Source organism: Bufo bufo, chromosome 6, assembly GCF_905171765.1.
Source record: "Bufo bufo chromosome 6, aBufBuf1.1, whole genome shotgun sequence".
In the NCBI taxonomy this organism is placed as follows: Eukaryota; Metazoa; Chordata; class Amphibia; order Anura; family Bufonidae; genus Bufo; species Bufo bufo.
In genome coordinates this window covers 55,560,084-55,585,213 of record NC_053394.1, presented here as the reverse complement: position 1 = coordinate 55,585,213, position 25,130 = coordinate 55,560,084, and the positions used below count along the sequence as shown (strand labels likewise).

General features: G+C 41.5%; 1 protein-coding gene across 1 annotated transcript in view; it reads left to right on the top strand.

The window, feature by feature from the left end:
- The window catches only part of COL17A1 (collagen type XVII alpha 1 chain), a 63,709-nt gene extending 41,150 nt beyond the window's left edge, over positions 1 to 22,559 (top strand). Inside the window, exons 25-56 of the mRNA XM_040438059.1 lie at positions 523 to 558; positions 1,041 to 1,094; positions 1,343 to 1,378; positions 1,504 to 1,539; positions 2,027 to 2,089; positions 4,125 to 4,160; positions 4,269 to 4,340; positions 5,048 to 5,074; positions 6,812 to 6,847; positions 7,152 to 7,184; positions 7,927 to 8,004; positions 8,577 to 8,612; positions 8,716 to 8,775; positions 9,144 to 9,206; positions 9,612 to 9,707; positions 9,875 to 9,934; positions 10,021 to 10,077; positions 10,208 to 10,234; positions 10,331 to 10,384; positions 10,470 to 10,538; positions 12,403 to 12,450; positions 12,856 to 12,999; positions 13,085 to 13,195; positions 13,372 to 13,455; positions 14,338 to 14,427; positions 16,466 to 16,621; positions 17,313 to 17,456; positions 17,627 to 17,866; positions 18,566 to 18,709; positions 18,801 to 18,872; positions 19,594 to 19,656; positions 20,144 to 22,559. Of these exons, the coding sequence (XP_040293993.1) occupies positions 523 to 558; positions 1,041 to 1,094; positions 1,343 to 1,378; positions 1,504 to 1,539; positions 2,027 to 2,089; positions 4,125 to 4,160; positions 4,269 to 4,340; positions 5,048 to 5,074; positions 6,812 to 6,847; positions 7,152 to 7,184; positions 7,927 to 8,004; positions 8,577 to 8,612; positions 8,716 to 8,775; positions 9,144 to 9,206; positions 9,612 to 9,707; positions 9,875 to 9,934; positions 10,021 to 10,077; positions 10,208 to 10,234; positions 10,331 to 10,384; positions 10,470 to 10,538; positions 12,403 to 12,450; positions 12,856 to 12,999; positions 13,085 to 13,195; positions 13,372 to 13,455; positions 14,338 to 14,427; positions 16,466 to 16,621; positions 17,313 to 17,456; positions 17,627 to 17,866; positions 18,566 to 18,709; positions 18,801 to 18,872; positions 19,594 to 19,656; positions 20,144 to 20,193 (2,375 nt within the window). The 3' untranslated portion in view covers positions 20,194 to 22,559. The remainder of the gene's footprint in view (positions 1 to 522; positions 559 to 1,040; positions 1,095 to 1,342; positions 1,379 to 1,503; positions 1,540 to 2,026; positions 2,090 to 4,124; positions 4,161 to 4,268; positions 4,341 to 5,047; positions 5,075 to 6,811; positions 6,848 to 7,151; positions 7,185 to 7,926; positions 8,005 to 8,576; positions 8,613 to 8,715; positions 8,776 to 9,143; positions 9,207 to 9,611; positions 9,708 to 9,874; positions 9,935 to 10,020; positions 10,078 to 10,207; positions 10,235 to 10,330; positions 10,385 to 10,469; positions 10,539 to 12,402; positions 12,451 to 12,855; positions 13,000 to 13,084; positions 13,196 to 13,371; positions 13,456 to 14,337; positions 14,428 to 16,465; positions 16,622 to 17,312; positions 17,457 to 17,626; positions 17,867 to 18,565; positions 18,710 to 18,800; positions 18,873 to 19,593; positions 19,657 to 20,143) is intronic.
- The last annotated feature ends 2,571 nt before the right edge of the window (positions 22,560 to 25,130 follow it).

Sequence of the window (25,130 nt, the reverse complement as noted above, 5' to 3'; positions counted from 1 at the left end):
AACGCTGCTTGCATCGTTCGGGTGTCCGCCTGGCCGTGCGGAGGCGAGCGGATCCGTCCAGACTTATAATGGAAGTCAATGGGGACGGATCCGCTTGAAGATGACACTATATGGCTCAATCTTCAAGCGGATCCGTTCCCCATTGACTTTCAATGTAAAGTCTGAACGGATCCGCTCAGGCTACTTTCTGACTTAGAAAATTTTCTAAGTTATAATGCAGACGGATCCGTTCTGAACGGATGCAAACGTCTGCATTATCGGAGCGGATCCGTCTGATGAAACATCAGACGGATCCACTCCGAACGCTAGTGTGAAAGTAGCCTTAGCTATAAAATGGATATGAAGTACTTAGCAAATATATTTTTAACAAAATTATTTGTGCACATCAACCGCGGAAAGGTGACCACTGACTGAATTGGAACTCATTCTTTACGAGGTCAATGATAAGTCTTATGTATTAACGTTTGTTCAAATCAAATTAGTATGAAATGAGGTCTACTAATATTAACTTGTCATCTGCAGGTACAATGGGTCCTACAGGTTCTCAGGGTCTACCAGGTATGTAAGAGATCTAACATGCGTGTTAGATACATGTAATTAATGCCATGTCTAATTTAGGGCAAACGGTTGGAGTTGCATTTCTGATACAGAGCTCCAATTTGCTACATACTGTAGGCATAGAGTTAAAAAATAAAATAAAAATATGTCTGCCTGCAGTCACCAATAGGGGGAGCTGAGTTGCCTTCTGCATACAGTGCTTTCATTGAGTTTGAAACCTTCTAAGCTCCCTCTAGTGATGACTGCTTGTCATCAGTTATCTCTATATGCACACATTAAGTTCTGACTACCATTAAAATATTTAGATTAAAAATGGGTTGATAATATCTACTGTACTTTAAATTATGAGTAAGAAGATTCTGAATGATCTGTCACTATTAGAAAGTAATGCAGCTCATAGCACCGTATACACCGTAGATCTGTAAACTATTAATACAGCGCCTTACTATGTGTGGAAGTCAACCATCTTTATTTTCCATCAGGAACTCCTGGTCCGCAAGGTTTTAGAGGAGAAGCTGGAGCACCAGGGCCTAAAGGTAAGAAAGTATTGAAGTAGTTTATGGAGAGGATGGTTTTGTGTAGGCCTATCTAAAAAATATATATATATTCTATCTATCTATCATCTATCTATCTATCTATCTATCTATCTATCTATCTATCTACCCACCCATCCATCTCCTATCTATCTATCTATCTATCTATCTATCTATCTATCTATTTATCTACCAGGGAGCTATGAAATATTACATTATTCCCTACATCACTATCCTCTTGCTTCCATTAGGTGACAAAGGATCGATTGGTCCACCTGGAACTAAAGGTAGAGACATCTCCCTGCCTGTTACTTGCTGCTATAAAATGTCTTACAGCAGTATTATATACAGTAACCTGGTAATTTCTGGCATTTTCCCTCCTCACATATATTGTGTACTGATTATATTCTAGGTGACACCGGTGACAAGGGAGCTCGAGGACTTACAGGTCAGTAATTCAAAAAAGTCTGCCTTAAACATGAGGAATGTAAAAGACAGGGTCCATGAAGCCTTCATTTTACCATAGGAATCCATATGGGCATTGCTTGTAGGAGAAACTATCCCTGTTCATATGGTTCCTGCCAGAGCCTTAACAGCTCCATACTAAGGGACCATACAGTCTGTAAGGCTCCAATCTTCGGGCTCTGCCATGTGTGTTAGATGCAATATTTACCCTGAATTACATATAACTAGTATGCAGGCTTTTCCATAGGTTTCTCATTGCAGGGGCCTTGCTAGGAGGACTGGCAGGTATGTCCCCTGGGTGCCAGGGGGTTGCACTAGCAAGTTTCTATGCCTTGGCCAGGGATTCAGATACAGGGCTACCAGCAGGTTCATAGAATACATGATGCCTAGAATGGTCCTCATGAGCAAACCTTCATTTTTTTGGGATCTTGTGTCTTTGTATAACCCTGCCTCATGTGTCTTATTTATAGGTGACCCAGGACCAAGAGGATTACCAGGACCCACTGGAGAGCCAGGATCTAAAGGATCAGCAGGTGGGATACGAGAATTATGCCTATGAAATCCACTACGACTAAGGGCACGGCCACACAGTCAGATTCCCTGGTCCAGTTTTGGAAGCCAAAACCAGGAGCGAATAAAAAAAAATTAAGGTCCACTCCTAATTTTGGCTTTCAAAACTGCATCAGGAAACCTGACCGTGTGGTCATATCCTAAGAATGACCTGACAAGGCACTGTATGATAATGTTTAATTGAAGCACTGTTATTCTGACATAAGTAGTAATAAGTAGATGGTCAGCAGGTGGTGTTGGCTATGACTACCGAGTTATATATATCTTTAAAATCATTTTTGTGATTTTTTTTTGTGTGATTTTTCTAAAGTTTTATGTGGCACTGTATATACTATATACATATATGTTATTTGTATATTGTATATATTAAACATGTAAACAAAAACATGAAAAAATGCAGTTCTCACATTAGCCACTAGGTGTCAGTACATTAAGTTGCACTCAGTGAAGGTTATAGGCAGTAGAGATTCAGCAGCTTGAGGGGACCAGGGCCGTTTGAAGGAATTTTGGGGCCCCAAGCAAAATAGACATGGAGAGACCCGCCCTCCACGCCCTCCCCAGCTTACGCACGCAAAGCGCTCAGGCGCTGCACCCTTAAAGGAAGCAAAACAAGCACCGGCTCTGCTTGGGGCCTAGGGTGGCCACTGGCATCACCCCAGAAAGCCGGACCTCACCGACCACGCCCCCAAAACCGATAAACCACGCCCACTTCCATGAAGCAACGCCCTCATTCAGTGAAGGGGGGACTGCTGGGGTTAATAAATACTGTGAAAGGGTACTGCTGAAACGAGTTAATAACTACTGTGAAGGGCCTTCACAGTAGTTATTCCCCCCTTTCAGCAGTCCCCCAGTCACAGTATTTATTAACCCCTTTCAGTCCCCTCTTCAATGCAGTTATTTATTCCCCCCTTTGCTCCCACAGTAGTTATAATTAACCCCTTTAGTAGCCATTCACAGACTGTCTTTCCCCCCTTTCAACTTGAAGTTTTACAGCAGACTCCCCCCCCCCCCCCCTCCCTTTCAGTTTCAGCAATCCATTTCCATTCCCTCCACGGCCCGGCCACAGCAACAGCACAGTCTTCGCCAGTAAGATACTACGACTACCTGCGCAGCTGCGCTCGCATTCGGCTGGCAGTGGCAGCGCTCCTCAGAAGCTGTCTTCTACTTCCCTTCCCGCTGTGCCTGAAGTGACTGGCGCAAATCTGCAGGGCAGCGCTGCGTGTGACGTCAGTACGCTGAGCGCTCTGCGCTTTTGACAGTGATCCGAATCATGTGACATAGACTGTGAGTGATTTAAAGTGCCCCTCACCACGTAGTCGCCAATAACCGCAAAAAAGGAGGACTTCTGGGCGTCCGTTCTGGTCTTGAGCCGGACGGAGGACCAGCAGTCTAAAAACCGGACTGTCCGGCCTAAAACTGGACATCTGGCCACCCTATTGGGGCCCCGGGCCAGCTCGGGGCCCCAAGCAATTGCTTGTTTTGCCTGTCTGTTAGCGACGGGCCTGGAGGGGACAATCTTATCACGTAGTTGCCAACAGTCCTGCATTTGTAGAGACTCTCCCTAATTTTCAAAGACAGTCCTTGCAAATTCGATCTGTCCCTGGCCAGAAATAGGCAGGACTTATGAAACATCTGCCCATAAATGGGTAGGCCTACACAGTTTAGGATGTTTCTGGGGTGGGGCCTATTTGTCACGAATTTACCAATTGCAAAGTTAGTAAATATGTTATCATTGACCATCTAGAGTTACATATTTCATTGATTATAATGTAATATACAGTTATAACTATAACACTATAATAATTATTATATGAAAAACTTTTTGCGCGTCCATAATTGCAAGGCATGTGGAGAGCCATGCTATCAGGTGGCGGTATGTTCTTTTCATGCCACACTACCTGCTGGTTGCGTTGCGATCATTCACATTAAAACACATTGGCAGCAATAATGAATTAGAAATCCAATTTAATTAACTGCCTTTACTGTGTTTCCCTTCAGGACCTCCTGGGCCAGATGGACTTCAAGGTCAACGAGGTAAACAATAAACCACCTACATGACTGTAGCCATGATACAGAAATCCTGGAACATGAGTTAACTGCTATACAGTCCTATATATTAATTATGCATATATGTGTTTTTAGGTGAACAAGGTTCTACTGGACAACCAGGACAAAGAGGCCCACCAGGACCATCAGGAGACACAGGCCTGCCAGGTAAAGTCTTGAAAGCCTTCTTTTGCTAATTTGTAGAGTTTAGTGTGTGCTGTGGACTCTTTTATTGCTTTTTCTTCTAATTGTTATCCATATCACCCTCCTCACATCATTACATGACCTATCTCTAGTTCCCACAAGCTCTACCCCTCCTTCCCTAGAAGCTATCCAGTCCCCACCCACGTTCTAGCTGAGGGCACTAATGCACAGAATAGAGACTGAACACAATGACATTTTGACCTATTACTGTGTAGTAAGTGTCTTAGATAAGAATATTATGACCTAATAGACATAGCATGGAAGCAAAATTCATGTATTCTCCAGTTCAAAAATCCAAGAGTGGACAATCCCTTGAAGATTGAGGAACACTGAAGAATACCTGTGCGTATCTCACTAAGGCATCAACAATAGACATAATATCATCCAATCTGACTTCTCGTAGCCGCACTCCATTAATGGTGTGTAAGCCTTTGGATGGGCACAAAATGTCACCGAAAGTTTAAAGTATAAATAATTCATTTAGCGCCGAGACTCACAAAGCTCAACATATCCAGTTCCACTTAATCCTTTCTGTTTAGTTGTCTCTTGTATTATTCATGAGGTGAAAGCATATCCTCTTAGAAAGCTGCTTCTGCTGGCACAATAGTTACCCGTCCGTGTAGTTACATAAACTAATGGATTCAATTACCTTGTTTATGCTTTATTTTTAGGACTACCCGGAGTCCAGGGCCCACCAGGTAATGTAACACAGTCTATTGTGTGTTAGGAAGAGATATCGATGTTAAAACGAGCATACAGTCTCCAAAAAATGCTCACCCAACTGCATTACAATGTGCTGGTTGATTCTATAAAGTACCCTAAATAATGCATCTTGGAGGGGGTCCTCGGGACCCCACTCTGTAAAGTAGATAAATATACAGCTGCTGTAGGTGGCAGCTCTTGCTCTGGTGGACCTTGCTTGCCTATGTACAGTATGTGGTGGATGATCACTTCAAGAGAAAGGTATGGTCAGTCGGGACATTTCTGAAGCCAGATCTGTAGCGATCAGCTGATCGCCAGGATCACTATAGGGGATAAGTATTAGATTGGTGGGGCTTCTACTTCTGGGATCCCCACCAATCATGAGAATGGGGATCCTGTACCCCTTGGAGGCCCCCACAATGAATGGAGCGGCAAGTCAAGCTTGCACACTGTTCTTCTGCTGCTTCATTCATCTTTATGGGAGTTCCAGAGACAGCCGAGTACAGCACTCAAATATTACCGCAACTCCCATAGAGATGAATGGAGTGGTAGTTCACATGCCTGACCTGCTGCTCTGTTCATTTTGGAAGGTTAGAGGGGTACGTGATCCCTGTTCTTGTGATCGTTGGTGGTCTGAACATTGGAACCCCACTCATCTAATAGTCATCCCTTATCTTGCGGATAAGAGATTACTTGTAACTCCCAGAATACCCCTTTAAATGTCTCTTGAGGTATTCATACATGCAGATATCTAAGATCAGCTGCTTTTAACTATTTTGCAACTCAAAGATCCCCAGTGATCAGCGGTAATCTGTGGGGCAGCAAGTGCTCAATTTCCCTGCAGTGACACCACGGGAGAAAAAAAGTATTACACAGTTCCAATTTAAAGGGATTTTCTGGGAGTTCAATATTGATCCCAACACCCCCACCAATCAGCTGTTTGACGTTCATTGGTCACATAGCCTATTTGTAGCTCAGTCCCATTCAAGTGAATGGACCTGGACTGCAATACCAAGCACAGCCACTATACGGTTTACAGTTGAGCTTGGTATGCTGTGGGTGCCACGGCCTCTTCAAACAGTTTATCAGTGAGGGTGCCAGGTATTGGACTCCCACCGATTAGATATTGATGATCTATCCTGAGTGTAGGCCAGAGAAAACTTCAGGAAAGTCACGGCACTCGTAATCTTGAATCAAAACTTAGTGTTTAATAACACCGAAAAATACAGCAACGTTTCGACACACAGGTCTTTCTCAAGCTACATGTAGATTTGATTCAAGATTACGAGTTCCGTGACTTTCCTGAAGTTTTCTCTACGTTTGAGGGGTCCCTGAGGCCGGGATCTAACGCCACGGGCATCGCTGCCATATTACGGACTATTTGTTCTAGTAAGTGGTGCTGTCCTATTCTATTTTTATGTTCTGAGTGTAGGCCAGAAATACCAAACTCCTGGAAAACCTTTTTAAGTCAATGGGCTCTCAGCTGAATGCTATAGTGTGCCAGGTCCTCCAGAGTGAGAGACTTTTTTTGTAATCGCTCTCTCTCTCTGGCTAAAAGATGAGGGTCCTAAACAAGGGACCCAGGAAACTAATGCAATATTTGTAAATTGATTTTGTAAACCAGTTAACCACTTTAACTTCTACCATTATAGAAGGTGTCAATAAGACGTTTGTATAAAAAAAATGTGCCTACAAAAATAGCTCTTCACATTTGATATTTCTCATTATTATAGGACCACCCGGCAACCCAGGACGAGGAGGAGCTAAAGGTAAAGGAAATGAAAACGCATATTTCGTGCAATAATTTATCATTGCTGTAACTGAAGTGGATTATTGTATTTTTGGGGGGAGATTTATCAAAACCAGTGTAAAGGAGAGCTGGTTTAGTTGCCCATAGCAACCAATAAGATTCCACCTTTCATTTTCCATAGGAGCTCTGAAAAATAAAAAGTGGAATCTGATTGGTTGCTATTGGCAACTAAACCAGCTCTCCTTTACCCTCTCTCCCTTTAACTCTACCATCACCATCTCGCCATATTGCATTCATATTTTTTTTCCATTCTTATTTTATAGGTGATGTTGGCGATCCTGGAAGAGTCAGTACAGGTGTGTAATAATACCTGGTAATACAGGCCCCTTGGTATCAAGTCTTTAAAGGGGTTATACATTATTTTTTTCTTTTTATATGGCATTTCGGCTCAGCCCCATTCACTTCAATGGAGTTAAACTGCAATAAACAGACGCAGCCATATAAAAAGGTGGCGGTGTTTCTGGAAGAAAGCAGCCATGTTTTTCGAATTCTGTATCTGAAGCCTGCCAGTAGGTTTCCTGAGACCTGCCAGTAGAGTTCCTGATGCCTGCCAATAGGGTTCCTGAGACCTGCCAATAGGGTTTCTGAGTCATGCCAGTAGGGTTCCTAAGGCATGCCAGTAAGGTTCCTGAGGCACGCCAGTAGGTTTCCTGAGGTCTGCCAGTAGGGTTCCAAAATTTTTTGTATCTTCCTACCTGCATATAAATCTAGTACAGAATACCATTTCCTTTTTGTTCCTTATCTGTCACTGCTCTTGATATGTGTCATGTTGCAATGGCCGCCATGTAATACTACGTTTTCCTTGCATTACCCATTGTAGGAGAAATGTATTATCAGATGCAACATCAGCTGTTATTACTTGGTCTCTGAAAATGGACCTGTGATGATCAGCTGATCACTGGGTCAGCTTCAGTTTAAGAAGAGATTGTCTTGATGGGACAATCCTTTTAAGTTGTGTAATTTCGCAATATCGGGATCAGATATTTTGTGATTTTTTTTGTGTGTGTATTAATATTCTGTATGTATATTCTTTCTCAGATGGTAGTTCCTATTATGTCCCTGGACCACCAGGACCAGCAGGACCTGTGGGACCACCAGGTTCACCAGGAGTTCCAGGTATGTCCACACGTCAGCTATCACAGTTTGGCATATGATGTTTATAGGCTGGATGGCAGGGCATACATACTATATAGCTTCTAACCATAGGATTACAATGGGGCTATTGGAGAGAGGGGCTCAGCTGGGTTGGCTTAGTCTCCTAAGAATGCAAGGATGCACAGTCCCTAAAATGTTAGTTAGCAAGAAAGTAGTGAATTAACCCAAGAAGATCACAAGGTTCTCCTATACTATGAGGTAGTGTAGTTAATCAGCACCGAAAAGGGGCCTTAGTATGGTATGGGTTCACCTCTATGGTATGGTATGAGTAAACCTTTATGCATGTCCCTGACTTAAAAATGTGTGGAAACAATGGTGTCCGGAGAAAAAGTCCAGGCAGCAGTAAGTAATACCAGTGTTAGGACTAGGAGCACCATAATCCCCACTCCATTTGCCCTCCACTTGGGCCTCTTCCTGAATTCGGACCCCATAGCAGCCACTTCCCCATGGTAGTTACGACCCTGAATGCTACACCGTATGTTACCCTCAGTGTTACATTCTGTAGAAATAATACTTTTCATGGTGTTTTATAGGTCCCGTGGGTCCATCTGGTCTTCCAGGAGCACCAGGTAAAAGACATTTATTTCAAATCCTGGATTATCAGTCTTGGTAAAACGTGAGATTTGTTTGGGAAAATTGGTTCCTTACAACATAATTTATCCTCACTTTTAGGTGCCAAAGGAGCCAGAGGAGAGCCTGGAGAGACTGCAGTTTCATATACAAGGGCAGAAAGTAAGTTCATTTACACTTACAACTTCTTCTTCTTTACCACTAAGGACCAATGAAGACACAGAAGAATCTTAAATGGAAACTGCCAGCGAGATTGTGCTGCTCTAATGGCTAGCTAGTGCCCTAAGTATATTTACTGTAAAGTGTTTCAGGCTAAGGAGAAACATTTTTACCTGTATTAAAACGTTGTGCTCTCTAAAACGCTGCAGCTCTTTAGAGGAAAACATGGTTCAAAAGGAGGCAGGCAGATGTCACTAAATCACAAAAGGGCAGCATAAACTTGCTGACTGGTTCCCTCTAAGAAACATTCTTTCTTATACAATAAAATGATTTTCGAAACTTGAGAAATAACTTATTGTTATTCTTCACAGATGCATATGCAGCACAGCAAGGGCCAGGAGCCCCTGGACCACCAGGGCCACCAGGACCCCCAGGTAAGACACATATTTACTGGTCAAAGCTTTCTACTCAAGCCATAAACTTGAGGGAAACCTAAATACCAAAGACATAAAACAATAGTATGAGTAATGGTACATCCTTTTTTTTTAAATACTTAATAGACATGCAAGAAATTAATAAATGTACAAAGGATACAAACACATAATGGACACCAGTGTCCATTTTTACAAATATATTTGATTAACCAGATCATACTCAATAAATTTAAGATCATCATTCAGTCTGGTGCCGGAGAGATAAAAAAGTTAAGAATATAAATAAAATATAATAAAAGCCAAAGCAGAGAAAGCATTTACAGCTGAATATGAGGGAAGCAAAAATACACTTAGACAACCACTTTTGCAAGCAGGAAATAATTGTAAGATTCTTATATATGCTAGGAGCCTCAATTCAAGGTCCACCAGGACAAGTAGGTGCTCAAGGTCCTCCTGGTCCTCAAGGTCCTCCTGGTCTTCAAGGTGCAGTAGGTCCAGCAGGTAAGATACTATATTTCAATCTAAAACGAATTGCTTTCAGTTGATGAGAAGCATAAGACAATAAAGGAACCTTAAGCTTTCCACTTAATTGACTCATCAAAAAAAAAAAAAGAATGTTATCTGAGAAATTGTATGTGAAACATATTTCTTTCTTCTGTCTTCATCAGGTGAAGGTAGACAAGGACCCCCAGGCCCACCAGGGCAGGCAGTATTTTCATCAGGATTAGGTATGAGGAGATTCCTTTTATAAACTGTTTGGAGATGTTTCAAAGAATTGTTGATAGTCAAAATGATTGTCATTTTTCTTTTACAGAAACAGGTGCTGGTCTTTATGGACCACCCGGTCCACCAGGACCGCAAGGAGACCCAGGTAAGAATCATTAAATAATAATAATGTGATAGATGGTTAGAAAGGACATAAAATTAACCTTATGCATCAATGTTCTAGATTAAGTTCTGGACTGTATGCATTTTAACCATCCCTATGTTTTCTATCCCAGGTCAAAGAGGTTTTCCAGGTCAACCAGGTAAAGGAGATGTTTACTTTTTTATAGTATTTTAATTATAAATGTATTATTAGTGTGGGAACAGGATTGTTTAATATCTTCTTCATTATCATGCAGGACAACCAGGTGATCCAGGTCAACCAGGAATTCCAGGATCGCCAGGCCGTGATGGTCAGTTTAATCACAGTTATCTTTTATATAACATCATTGTGAGACCTATAGACATGTACTGATCATCGTATGAATGACATTGCAGGAGCTTCAACTGTTGGACCAGCTGGACCTCCAGGAAATCCAGGATCACCAGGGTCACCAGGACCACCAGGTATAATGCTTAAAATGCATGTCATGATAACATTTGCTCCAGTAGCACATATTTCCCTTTTACATTTTCCATTAGAGAAATAATCAAAGATTAGGAAAAAAGGGGTCTGCTTTTTTGTCCTAAAGATGTTTTTGTTCTTACATCTCAACCAAATTCACTTGAGGTGTGATACCAGCCATGCCCACAACTGTCAGTCACCAGTATAATCTACAGCAATATGGAGCCTATCCACATCACATGTTTAATAATTTCATTCAGACCTTATCATTGTTATTACATTGCATATTTATTGAATACCAGTATAATCTATCCCATAACACTTTATTCCCAGGTTTCGGAGAATAGCATGTAAATGCGCCCCTTGCTTATATAGTAACATAGTAACATAGTAACATAGTACATAAGGCCGAAAAAAGACATTTGTCCATCCAGTTCGGCCTGTTATCCTGCAAGTTGATCCAGAGGAAGGCAAAAAACCCTGTGAGGTAGAAGCCAATTTTCTCCACTTTAAGGGAATAAAAAATTCCTTCCCGACTCCAATCAGGCAATCAGAATAACTCCCTGGATCAACGACCCCTCTCTAGTAGCTATAGCCTGTAATATTATTACGCTCTAGAAACACATCCAGGCCCCTCTTGAATTCCTTTATTGTACTCACCATGACCACCTCCTCAGGCAGAGAGTTCCATAGTCTCACTGCTCTTACCGTAAAGAATCCTCTTCTATGTTTGTGTACAAACCTTCTTTCCTCCAGACGCAGAGGATGTCCCCTCGTCACAGTCACAGTCCTGGGGATAAATAGCTGATGGGATAGATCTCTGTACTGACCCCTGATATATTTATACATATTAATTAGATCTCCCCTCAGTCGTCTTTTTTCTAAAGTGAATAACCCTAATTTTGATAATCTTTCAGGGTACTGTAGTTGCCCCATTCCAGTTATTACTTTAGTTGCCCTCCTCTGAACCCTCTCTAGCTCTGCTATGTCTGCCTTGTTAACATATACCATATGTTAAATCATATTTGCCCACTTTTAAGAAATGACTGCAGTAAGGCAGAGCATGTCCCACCCCTGATTATAGTATAGTCCACATCCCCAAATACCTGCTTAACCTAATGCTCTTAAATCAGTGATAGCAGACGTACCCCAAAAATGGTGACACACACAAATTTCACATAACAATGCTAGTTGCAAGTCATCCAAAAACAAAACAACCACTGTGACTCTTTAAAGGGGTTATTCCATGATTGATGCAAAAATGAAAATCAGACATCATATAGTCCATGATTATCTCTTTCTAACAAAGCTAGAACCAGCCCTGTACCTCACATGGATCCAGAGATCTCCACATTCATTGTTCCAATTGCCCTGCTAGATTTATATTAGGGGCATGGCCTTTATGCTGCAGCTCTCTCCCTATCACAGCTCAGGAGGCAGATAAAGGAAGAAACTGAGCATGTGAAGGATAAAACTGAGCATGTGCGTCCACCTCAGAAAGGTGGACAGAAAAATAAGGAAAAGAACAAACAGCAGGTGGCGCTATACAGATACATTTTATTGAATATCTCAGTGGCTATGCAAATTTTTTAATTACATGCAATTACAAAAGTATTCAGATCCAGGTGCAGAATATTTTTTGTAGGACAACCCCTTTAAAGTGGTCGCCGCATGTCCCTGCTTCTATTTAGAGTGGTTTCAAGTAAGTTCGCGGTCATGATGAAATTAGTGCTTCAGTGATAGCAGCAAGGACCTGTCTGCAGTAGTACTACATAAATCAAAATCCCGCATTTGCCTACTGTGCCCATGGATGTATCTAATTCTATTCACATTCATATTAATAATGTAATTATTCACTATTTGCAGGTGAAGCTGGAGTCCCAGGTGCTCCCGGTATACCAGGAAGTTCTAGAGGTGAGAACTAACCAGATATTTATCTCTTATCAGTTACTATGGTCTACAACAGGGGTAGGCAACCTCCGGCACTCCAGGTGTTGTGAAACTGAAACTACAACTCCCAGCATGCATACTTACTCTGTTCCTCTCCGAACCTCCATAGAAATAAATGGAGCATGCTGGGAATTGTAGTTTCACAGCAGCTGGAGTGCCGAAGGTTGCTGACCGCTGGTCTACAAGATGACCTCAAGAAGCATCTCATGGCAGAGCATCCCACACATTAAGAAAATCTGTAGTTATTCTCAATTCTCTAACTCCATTTTTTCTTAGTATCTTATACTATCTTACACTACAGGAAGCATTCTGCCATACATACTTCTATAAAGAATTGTATAATTAAATAACTGGTTTTATCAATTTTAGGCTCAACTGGTGCAAGACCTGGCCAAGGGTCACCTGGTCTACCTGGCCCACCTGGTCCTCCTGGACTTCCCGGCCTCCCTGGGCCTTCCGGTGATGGTGGTGGTGCAGCAGAAATTCAACAATATATTGCACAATATCTTCAAAGTAAGGAATCCTGCATAAAACACATAGGTAAGATCTCATCTTAACTACAGATATGAGATTAAATGTTATATATTTGTATATACAGGTGAAAATGTCAGAAATTACTTGATTGGACCTCAGGGACCACCAGGGCCACCAGGTGGACAAGAACTGGACTATGCAGAATTGGCCAGCCGGGTTATGAGCTACATAAGAGGTAAAATAACGGTTGAAAATGGAAATAAAAAATGTGTATTATTTGTAACTGGGTCTGTTTGGACAATGAATGAATATATATATGAACTCTACTATATACTATGAACAGTGGATCAGGATACAAGTGGCTCTGACGAAAACATTAATTGATTAATATGTCAATTATTTTATCAATAGGTTCAGGATTTACGGGATCCGATGGCATAGGAACAATCTCAGGTCCTGCCGTTACATATGAAGAAATCTTATCCATGTTGCAGAGTTAGTATTTTATTTTCATGAATTTCTTATTTATTTATTTATAAAAGGGGGTCATCCAGGATTAGTAAATGGGTCTATTGTTACCAGAAATAGCTACCCTCTTGAATAGGGATGAGTGACAATACCAAACATAGCCTATAGACTGACGAGAGTTTCTGGAGAAAAAAAGGTGGATCTTCTGTTACGGCAGTGGTTGTGGAATCACTGTGTCAACCAACCGGTTTGACTTTGGGCTAAACCTATGGGTGTTATCCTGGCAGCTCCCTGGTATTGACCCCCTATACAGGGATCTTGGCTTTGCTGAAGGGAGTCACCAAACCACTACCTCCTGAATTACTCCTGGTGAAGTTGACAGCTAACCCATGGGGGTCAGAGACACCAGTGCGAGGCACCAAAGGAACAGGCAAAACACGTAATCAGTAACAGGCCTAGGTCAAGGCAGGCAGAGTTCGCATGAATCTGTGAAACAGGTCTGAGGTCAGGTGAGGCAGCAGTGGGACAGAACAGTAAACAGGCAAGGTCGGTACACAGGCAGACAACAGAAAACAACACCTTTGCAAGGAGCTAGCACACAAGGAACCGTAATTGCTCAGGCAAGGAGTGAGAGGGCACTGCATATATAGCAAGAGCTAATTAGTAATAAGAAACAGTAGGTAGCGGAACATAGAGCAAGGAGAAGAGGGGATTGGTGGTAATGGCAAAAATGGCAGTAGTAGTAGTAGATATAGTGAGGTGGTTACTGACTCGGACCGCTGATGTAACACCTTCATTTTTAATGGCCACTATAAATAAAAATAGTTTTATAGAATTTCTTTAATAAAACTATATATATATCTATACAAAAAAACTAAGCAAAATAGTAAAATAATTGATGTTTTCTAGACTCTGGACTGACAATCGGCATTCCAGGACCCCCTGGTCCACCAGGACTACCAGGATCTGCATATGGTGACATAGCAGCTTTACTTCAAAGTAAGAGAGATTTTTTATGATGTGTACAATGGAATATATATATATCTAATGTATAAAGCTGAGTATATGTGTGTATGTTCACTAAAGGAATCCGCACAGTCGCATTTACAATCGCAAAATTTGGCACACAGGTACATCAGGTGTCCGGAAAGATTTTAGACCGGGTCTCAGCTCTCTAGGACGTACCGTTCCTGAGATATTCCCAAAAAATTCAAATATGGCACATCACATGACCTACATTAGCCAATAGAAGCCTGCAGGTCTTTCTCCTGATATCCCAGCTGCCATACACACGGAGCCCTGTGGAGGTCATTGTTAAGGGGGCGAGTTATTGTGAAAATCACTGTTAATGGGACAGGTTACTGTGGAGGTTACTAATTAAAGGGGAGGCACTGTGGAGGTCACTGTTAAAGGGGAGGGCACTGTGGATGTTACTGTTAAGGGGGCAGGCCACTGTGGAGGTAACTGTTAAAGGGGCGGGCTCTGTGAAGGTCACTGTTAAGGGAGGAGGGGACTGTGGAGGCCACTATTAAAGGGGCAGCGGGGTCTTGTGAGGTCACTGTTAAGGCAGCAGGGTACTGTGAGGTCACAGTTAAGGGAGCGGGGTACAGTGGAAGTCACTGTTAAAGGGGCAGTTGCTGTGGAGATCTCTGTTAAGGGGGACGGGAATGGTGGAGGTCAGTTAAGGGGACTGTAACCTATGGTCAGTGTTTGGTCACGTTTAAGGGGGCAGGCCCCTGTGGAAGTCACTGTTAGGGGGGTGGGGTGCTGTGGAACTCACTGTTAAAGGGGCAGGCTGCTGTAAAGCTCAAAGTTAAAATGGTGGGCTGCTGTGGAGGTCCCATTTTAAGGAGATGGGGCAATGTGGGGGGGGGGGCAGTGATAAGGGGTGGGGGGCTGTGGATGTCACTGTTAAGGGGGCGGGGTGCTGTAGATGTCTCTGTTATAGTGGATACTGTCAATATCTTTTAACAACACACAGAAACATTAAATGAAATAGATGAAATATACACGTGCAAAGCCAGGTCCTTTTGCTAAGATATATATATATTAAACATTAGGCTGTTGAGTGAGTTTGCATGAAGTAGAATACTGATCATGTGAGTAAGGCCTCATGTACACGACCGTAGTTCGGGTCCGCATCCAAGCCGCAGTTTTGGCGGCTCGGATGCGGACCCATTCACTTCAATGGGGCCGCAAAAGATGCGGACAGCACTCTGCGTGCTGTCCGCATCCGTTGCACCGTTCCGTGGCCCCGCCAAAAAAAGATAACATGTCCTATTCTTGTCCGTTTTGCGGACAAGAATAGGCATTTCTACAATGGGTCGCCCGTTCCGTTCCACAAATTGCGGAAGGCACACGGGCGGCTTCCGTTTTTTGCAGATCCGCGGTTTGCGGACCGCAAAAAACGGCACGGTTGTGTGCATGAGGCCTAATGCCTCAGTCACATGTCAGTGTTCGGTCAGTGATTCCATCAGTTATTTTGAGCCCAAACCAGGTGTGGCTCTTAACACAGAACAAGTGCTGATCTTTCCCTTACACCTTATGTCTGTGGAGGCTCTAATCCTGTTTTTTGGCTCACAATCACTGATGGAAATCACTGACCAAAACACTGACGTCTGAATGAGCAAGTGGGTGAACTAGCTGATTAGTACATCAATACAAGCGCTAGTAACTAACTTGAATTAGGGGTTGATAAGGCCAGTAGAAATCAGAATGAGGTAACTAAAGAAGACCAGACATCTGGATTGTGTTTTTCCTGTCTTATTCCTCCAGAAAATGTGTGTGTAAGTTAACAAATAGGTGTTACCATTCCTCATGGACGTGCTCCTATGCACTTTGGCACTGTCCAATCAGTCCTGACATGGGGAATGGTAACACTTAATTGTCAATTTATTTATACATTTCCTGGAGTAGTAGAAGAAGGACGCAATGCAGAGTTCTAAGAAAAAAGATGCTCTAGGATTGTTAAGTTAGTGAAATAGTGAATGTTTGAGATTTATTATTCTTATTTGTATTCATGTTCTGTTTTAATCAGCATCTGAATTCAGAGGAGTTGTTGGCCCACCTGGACCACCAGGCCAACCCGGACGTCCAGGCTACCCTGGTTCCCCAGGACCCATGGGACCTCCCGGACCTTCAAGCAGTAGTCTGACAAGCTTCGGTAGTGAAGATATTGCCACCTACCTGCAAAGTAAGTTGAGCACAAAGCCATATAGTTACTAAATAAAAGCTGTAAACCCTCCATTCCTTGTGAAAAACGGGACTCTAACTTTGGTTATGCAAACCGATTGTTGCTGCAGCTGTCCAGGTGGCTGGTCTCAGACGATCATGGAGGTGAACATGCTGGATGTGGAGGTCCTGGGCTGGTGTGGTTACACGTGGTCTGCAGTTGTAAGGCCGGTTAGATGTACTGCCAAATTCTCTGAAATGCCTTTGGAGACGGCTTATGGTAGAGAAATGAACATTCATTGCACGGGCAAAAGCTCTGGTAGACATTCCTGCAGTCAGCATACCAATTGCACGCTCCCTCAAACATTGCGACATCTGTGGCATTGTGTGTGCTGTGTGATCAAACTGCACATTTCAGAGTGGACTTTTATTGTGGACAGTCTAAGGCACACCTGTGCAATATTCATGTTGTCTAATTAGCACCTTGATGTGCCACACCTGTGAGGTGGGATGGATTATCTCGGCAAAGGAGAAGTGCTCACTAACACAGATTTAGACAGATTTGTGAACAATATTTGAGAGTAATTGGTCTTTTGTGTATGTAGAAAATGTTTCAGATCTTTGAGTTCAGCTCATGCAAAATGAGAGCAAAACTGAAAGTGTTGCGTTTACATTTTTATTCAGTGTATATAAACCATATTTAATTTCTTTAGGTACCGGATTCATGGTAGGCCCTCCAGGCCCACCAGGCCCACCAGGACCACAAGGGCCAGCAGGCTATGGAGGCGGCCTGGCCTCTTATGCTGATGACATGAGGAGTGATCAGTTAAAGAGTGAGCTTATAGAGTACCTGACAAGTAAGTATACATTTATTACTCTAAAACACAAAATGTTCTACAACGATACAAGGATCTGTGTTGAAAAATTAAGGAATATGCTTATCTACAAGGATGTACTGTATCTCTCGTATATCATCAGTATATTCATATAATAGTTTGTCAATTAAAGGCTGTGAATTCTTTCCTAGGTGACAACATTCGTAGATACATCTCTGGACCACCAGGACCCCCTGGCCCTCCTGGTCCTCAAGGCCTAAGAGGTTCTAAAGGAGACAGTGGTGTGATGTCATCATCCTCATTATCATCATCAGGATCATCAGGATCATCATCAGGATCATCATCAGGATCATCATACTCTTCATTATCCTCATCGTCATTCTCATTAGATTATGATGAAGTTGTATCTCGTGTGGCCGAACATATTCAGAGTGAGTATGCCATGAGGGAAAAATTGTGAAGGATCAATAGAGCTTAACTGGTGCTGAAGCCCCTTAATTTAAAGGATCTGTAGGCGTCCCAGAAGTGAGACCCCCTTCAATCATATGCCATCCACTTAAAGGTCTTGTCCAAGATTTTACTGTTGGCAGCCTCAGTTGTCCTCAGGATAGGCCAATAATATCTGATTGGCTGGGCTCTGACACCTGCACCCCTGCAGATCAGCTGCTTCAAGGTAGCTCCAGTGATGGAATTTGGTGCTCTGTCCCTTATGTAGTGGAAAGAGCTGGTTACTGCAGCATTGTTCCCATTCACTTCAATGTTGCAGTTACCAGGTCCATCCACCACGTTGTCGATGAAGCTGTGTAATTGTGGTGCTGAATTCCGACCCCGAAACAGCAGATCGATGGGGATGTATAGGATGTCAGCAGGATAGGCCACCAATAGTGAAATCCTGGACAACACCCTTTAAGTAAATACTAGTAGGAGCCTTATAGGTTACTCATAAAAGCCACTTCCATGACAGGTGTATTCGGATGAACCGATCCAACTAAAGATAAGATAAGTAAGAGTATAGCTAATAAGATTGTCTAATTTCATCATCTTACATATTCTTTATCAGTATAAACTGTTCATATGTTCATGTTTTCGGAGCAATCTTGTAATATTTTTTGGTCTCTGCTATGTTTTAGACCAACGTCTCCTTGAAGATACTGCATATGGATTTCAGAGATCTGTTCTAACTGGTCCTCAAGGGCCTCCAGGACCACCAGGAATCTGTCAAGTATATGCAACCCATGCAAACATCACCACTGATCTCATGGAAGTTTTCAGAGGTAAGGAAGGCATTTCATAAAGGTACTTTATATTATTTAGTTCCATAAATATCAACCAACACAACTAAAAACCACCTATTTTATTTAACAGTTCACGGGACCATTGCTGGAGCACCTGGTTTACCAGGGCAGAAGGGAGACAGAGGATTCCCTGGTGTCAAAGGTGAGTCACATATTATAAAGAAATCTGTCTTCAAAGGTGATTTTTATTTTTATTTAGTTCGCTGTATTACTATGACAGCACAGTGGCTCACACTGGTGCCTTGCAGTGCTGGGGTCCTGGGTTCAAATTCTATCAGGGACAACATCTGCATGATGCTCACAATCAAAGTTCCCTATCAGTATGTCTTTCGAGTGAGGGAGGAAACCGGAGTACCTTGAGAAAAAACACGTAAACACGGGGAGAACATACAAACTCCATGCAGATGTTGTCCTTGGTCAGATTCTAACCTAGGACCCCAGCGCTGCAAGGCTAACCACTGAGTCACTGTGCTGTCCCTACAATCCCTATATCAAGAACAGCAGAGCAGTTTACCTCTTCTATGTCCTCTATATTTAATAAATGCAAAAAGTTTTATTTATTTACTCTTGGGACTTTTTCATATTGCAGTTTGTAGCCTCTATCAGGCTTTCTGCTAGGGGTTCCGGCATGTTTGATGGCAAGAAACGCACAGCTTGCAGTATTCTTGCTTTCCAAACAATGGGAACCTCATCGGAAAAGCAACAAATCCCATTATAGGTCATTGGATCCATTGGTCGCCATTTAGATTCATGGTACAATAAATCAGGCACAGCATCATTGCTACCATTATAAATAAAAGCCATGATGCCAAGCAAAGTCTATATGGGATTATACATGGTAAATATGTATTCTGTTTCTACAGGTGACAGAGGAGCGCCGGGCTATGCTGGACCACAAGGACCCAGGGGTCCAAAAGGAGAGAAAGGTGCAATATCCTATTTTTATGATACTTCAAAAAGATAATGGTGTTTACTACATACTATATATACTGCATGGCATCCACTCTTATCGGTCTTATTTCTTCTTGGGAACAAGATTCCTTCCCCTTAGAATTTCTTTAAAGATAGACCACCATAGTTGCTTGAAATAAGTATCTACTTACACTTATGCATAGTAAAAATAGCCTACTGTATAAGTTGGGTGAAGGACCAAGTTGGGTCCATGACAAGTCTGATGGTGGTATCTCTGGACTTAGCAAAGATTTTGTCTACTCATTTCCCACAGTATTGGCCTACCAAACCACCATACTGCAGTTGTTCTGATGTGTTGGTAGATTTATTTCATGGTGGGCCTGGTGGGCTTGAGGTTTCTGTAGTCATGGCAGGTACCCTGAAATATTTGTAGGAGGTGCTCTAACTATATGACCGTTCAATTCAAATGACTAAATCCACACTTCATAATTTTTTTTATAGGAGAACAATTTATTCTTGGAAAACGGAAAAGAAGAAGCCTGGGTGTCTGATAAGATCATCTTATTGCCGTTGACTCATCAGCCCATGTTGCTTGATACATTGAGAACTATTTGCCGAAGCTAATTGACCATCATCCCTTCTCTCCTGCACTGGATTTCCAAAAATACTACCAGAATTGGGCACCTCTCTATCAAGTAACTTGTCTCAGTAATTTCCCACATCACAGCTTCCATTAATCAGAAGTCTCTCGTGAATCCGGAGGAAAAGGTCTTATTGGTGTCATCTGTTGAAATGATCTTTCAATTGCCTATGCCATAAAAACATCTACTGGGCATGAAATAATTTTTGTAACTGATGACATGCTGTAAATAATATTACACGTACGAATAGAATGGGGAGGGGGAAGGGGCAAAACTACAGGGACCAGTGTAATAGCAAAAGTGTCTGTCTCTGCATTAGGATTTATGGAGGCCACAGAGAAAGTTTATGACACCTTCACAGATCAAGACTGGAAATCCAAAACTCTAAGATCTTTGGATTTCCTATAACTAAAATTTTACTGAGTGGGGAAATTGGACCAAATTTGTGTATAATTAATGACTCTGGCCCATCACGCGATCAATCGACTCATATCTAGCATTTTATTTATCTCTCGCCTTCTATACATTAGTCATCATTGTTTTTTTTATTAGACCTTTTGAGGACATTTTATGATATTTTTTTATTTCCTGTTTTTTCTATCAAGTATTTTAGGAAAGAATGTGGCGGTGCGCGCAGGCTAACCGTTTTGTATTTATTGATGCCATAGGGATGATTGTTAAGCAACTGCTGTTACATTGAGAGAATTTATGTTCTTTATGAAACAAGGAGATTTCTATCCTCCAAATTCATGGCTAACCATATATTTGCAACCTTTAAAGAATATAATATGACCTTCTCAGTGCAGGTGAAAAAGTGGTGGCCCACAGTAGCCAATCAGATTGCAGCTTGATTTATCCAACGCAGGGTAGGACTTAAGAGCAGCAATCTGATTAGTTGCCAATGCAAGTGATATACAGGAAGCACACTCAGTCCTGGGCCTTATGCACCAAACCAAAATTTCCAGCCAATCTCAGAGGATAACATTTTTGTATAGACCCTAAAAAGAGTGCAGCTCTTATCCATTATTTTGCCCTAAAACATGGTTGCTATAGACGGCATGTCCAGTTTTGTTTGGTTTTATACAAGAGGTTCAACGTACTCTTACATTACTGCCTATATGTCGCGTTCCATTCCAAGTAATGAAATAAAATGGTGTAGATCATTTTGTCTGACTGGTTAATATATAAGAAATTACGCCATGTTTACAGAAATAGGACCGCGAGGTAACCCTAATTTTCCTGCGCTGCGCTTTAAATACTAATACTGTATCATGTTATTGAATAGATGATGACACATATAGTTTGAGTTATTGCCTGGTTCTTCATATGAAAGATCGGGACATGTGGTTTGTCTAGTAACATCCATTTATTTGCCCAGGGTAATTCCACCTTAAAGGGTATGGAAACATTCAGTACAATTTTTTTATGATTGCATTTTGCTCATTTTGGGCTAAAATAAAAAAAAATTAAATTGGTGTTTATTAAAAATTCTCAGCCGTTTTTGAGATACATGGGGTTAAAAATCAGTCTGTTTGAACATTATCACTTCTCAGTGAAGCCTTATTTCTGTTCTCCTGACTTCATAAACACTCATTTAAGCCATAGTCTTTTTAGAGATTAGCTATAATGAGTGTTTTTAACCCCTGTATCTCAATAACAGCAATTTTTTTTTATAAAGACCAATTGAAAATATGATTTTTAGCTAAAAATAAGTAAAATGCAATCATAAAAAATTGCCGTGAAGGTGTCCATTAAGACCAGTTTCAGTGCAGTCCATTAAATGGCCACACTTTCAGGACCACACACACCTTGGCTGACCCATTCTCACTGCATCGTAGTGATCTGTTATGATGTGACTTCTAGCCTGACACATGTCTACTGTCCTGTACAGACAGCACCTTTTGAGTACAGGGTATCAGACTGGAAATCATATAAGTCACTATGATGCAGTGAGTTTGGGTTAGGAGAGCTGCTGTTGGTTCGGTCACGTGGACCACACCGTAGCCATCTGAAACCAGCCTTAGTCACACTCCTTTGGATGGCAAGTGTTACATGACCGATATAGACTTTGAACATTTTCTTCTTCTGAGGTTCTACACCATGCATACGATCCGCTGTAACCATGATGTGGTTGGTTGATGTGACTTTGGATGCTGTGTCAGCAGGTGTCTGAAGTCTTCATACACAAGCCCTGCAGGCAGCCATATAATGCTACCTCCCAGCTGAGTAATCCAGAGAGCATTAAAAGGGTTGTCCAGAGGTAGAAAAACGTGGCTCCTCTCCTTCAAAAAGGTCCCCACTTATCCAAAGGCTGAGTGATATTCTAATATCTCATATTATATCTCATACTCATAATAGCTCAGTCCCATGCAATTCAATGGAGGCAAACTGCAATACCAGACACAAGCCATGGACAGATTTCTGGAAAAAGCAGCCATGTTTTTTTAAACCAAGACAATGCCATGGGTGTCCGGTCACAACTTGCAGAAACTTACCTTGTAAATTGTAATTTAATACTTTAATTTCCAGATTGCTCAGTTAAGAGTGGATACCGGTGAGAAAACGCACCCCTGGATGACCGCAGTACTCATCCTCAGTCTGATGCTTACTTTGTGTGAAGTTTGTAATGACAGCAGACACATGTGCACTTTGTGTAAAACTAAATAAATACTTTTTTTAAAATTATGTTTTGGATTCTGTCTTTTTTGTCTAATATTTTTGTCGTAATATTTCAATGCCTAAATGCCAGTAGAGATTTCATGTACAGTGCATCGGAAAGTCTTCAGACCCTTTCACTTTTTTCACATTTTGTTATGCTGCGGCCTTGTGCTAAAATTAAAAATTAAGCTTTTCCCCATCAATCTTCACTCAATCCCCCATAATGTGAAAGTGAAAACAGAATGTTAGAAATCTTAGCTAATTTATTGAAAAGGGAAAACTAAAACCTTGTACTGACCTAAGTATTCAGACCCTTTACTCAGAACTTAGTTGAAGCCCCTTTGGCAGAGATTACAGCTTCCAATCTTCTTGGGTATGATGCCCCATAGTTTCCACACCTGGATATGGCAAATAGTGGCCAAAGAATAGAGAAAGGCGCTCATAGGGTGAGTATGTCCGATAAGTGGGATATCCACAACTTAAAATGGTTTGCTCACCTATTGAGGTTGCACCAGTTTGGACGCAACCACAATGAGGGCCAAGTGGAGATGGTTCACAGTTGGTGCAGCCTGGATTTGTCTGATCACCTTGGGCGGGAGCCACCCCACCACTCGGGTAAGACAGTAGAAATGAAGGGACACTGGACCTTTTCAGTCGAACGTATGGAGGCGCACTTTCACAACCGGTTGTTTCGCAATTTTCAGTTTGTTTGTAGACAACGCGTTTCGGGGTACTACTGACCCCTTTGTCAAGTCTAAAAAATATCAATGATAATACAGTACATATGTAAAATACAACACTATACATTTGAAGGTATGAGTAAAAGTAATAAAAGGAGGTAATAAAAGGATGTACCCTATATACAAATAAATATACATATATAAATACGTCTCGGTTAGAAAAAATCCAATGATGTAAAAATGGGGAAGGGGGGGGGAGTTTTATGTCTTCCTTTATAAGAGCTTATTTGATAGAGATAAAAACTCATTGGTTCCAAAAGATTAGTTAATAAATATAAATCTTATGTAATATATAATATATAGAGTTTAAAAATATATACCGTATATGAAAATACACATATGTCCCAGGGGTTTTATATCATCCCTCATAAAAGCTTATTTGATGGATAGAAAAACACTCATTAATTCCAAGAGATTGGATGGTCTAAACAAGTCTTATGCGATATATAATATATAGAGTATAAATATATATATAAAGAAAAACACACACATATATATATATATATATATATATATATATGTGTCCCAGGGAGACATAAACTCATGATGGTCCCATAAGAGAAAAGGTAAAAACAGGAATAGGACTATTGATTAGTTCATTGGTTACAAATGGGAATAACAGTAATGGGGAGAGTCATAGTGTAACTCATAAATAATCTGTAGTAATAAAAAGGAGGATTATGATTCGCTAAGTGTCGAGTGCTAAGAGAATAGGGGCCACTGATATACAACAGATGAAGGTGGGGGGCTTGGGGGAATGCTGATAACATTACTTAAAATGTCTATACTGATGACATAAAAATGTCTACCGGGGTAATGATTGCACATCCAACACACTGTTTAATAAATATATGATAAAATGAAATGGAGGTGATGATGAATGTTGCTATAGAGGATAATTGGGGGATGAACTGAAGAAGATGAATGCCTAGTAAGATGAGCGTTGGTGGAATAAGTGGCGAATGAGTAGAAAAACGGGGGTGGCGTTCCCCATTTGCTCATCTATGGGTATCTATGGGTATCAAAAGGTGGAGAAGGAAGGAGGGGGGGGGATAATGGAATTAGATGTGTGGTATATTTCTGGATGTGATTGTTGATATGGGAGATAGACATAGTGTCGAGTGTACTGTAGCTAGTAGAAATAAGTGGTGGGGACAAATGCATCATCTAACTGATGGGAATAAGTGATGGGGATTTGGTAGGGGGGGAAATGGAGGAGGGAACAAGAGGAAAAATGAGATCGGAAATATCTTCAGAAGGAATCAGAAAAACTTGATTTCTAGACTTTCATTTAGTCCATATGGTTCCAGGGTTTGTAACTTGAAGATCCAGAACATTTTGCCTTTTTTGTAACGTTCTGAATCTGTCCGAAGCGGTTTCTGCGATGCATTCAATTGGTATGATTGTCAGTTTAGACGGGTCCTTATTGTGGGTGGAAAGAAAACGTTG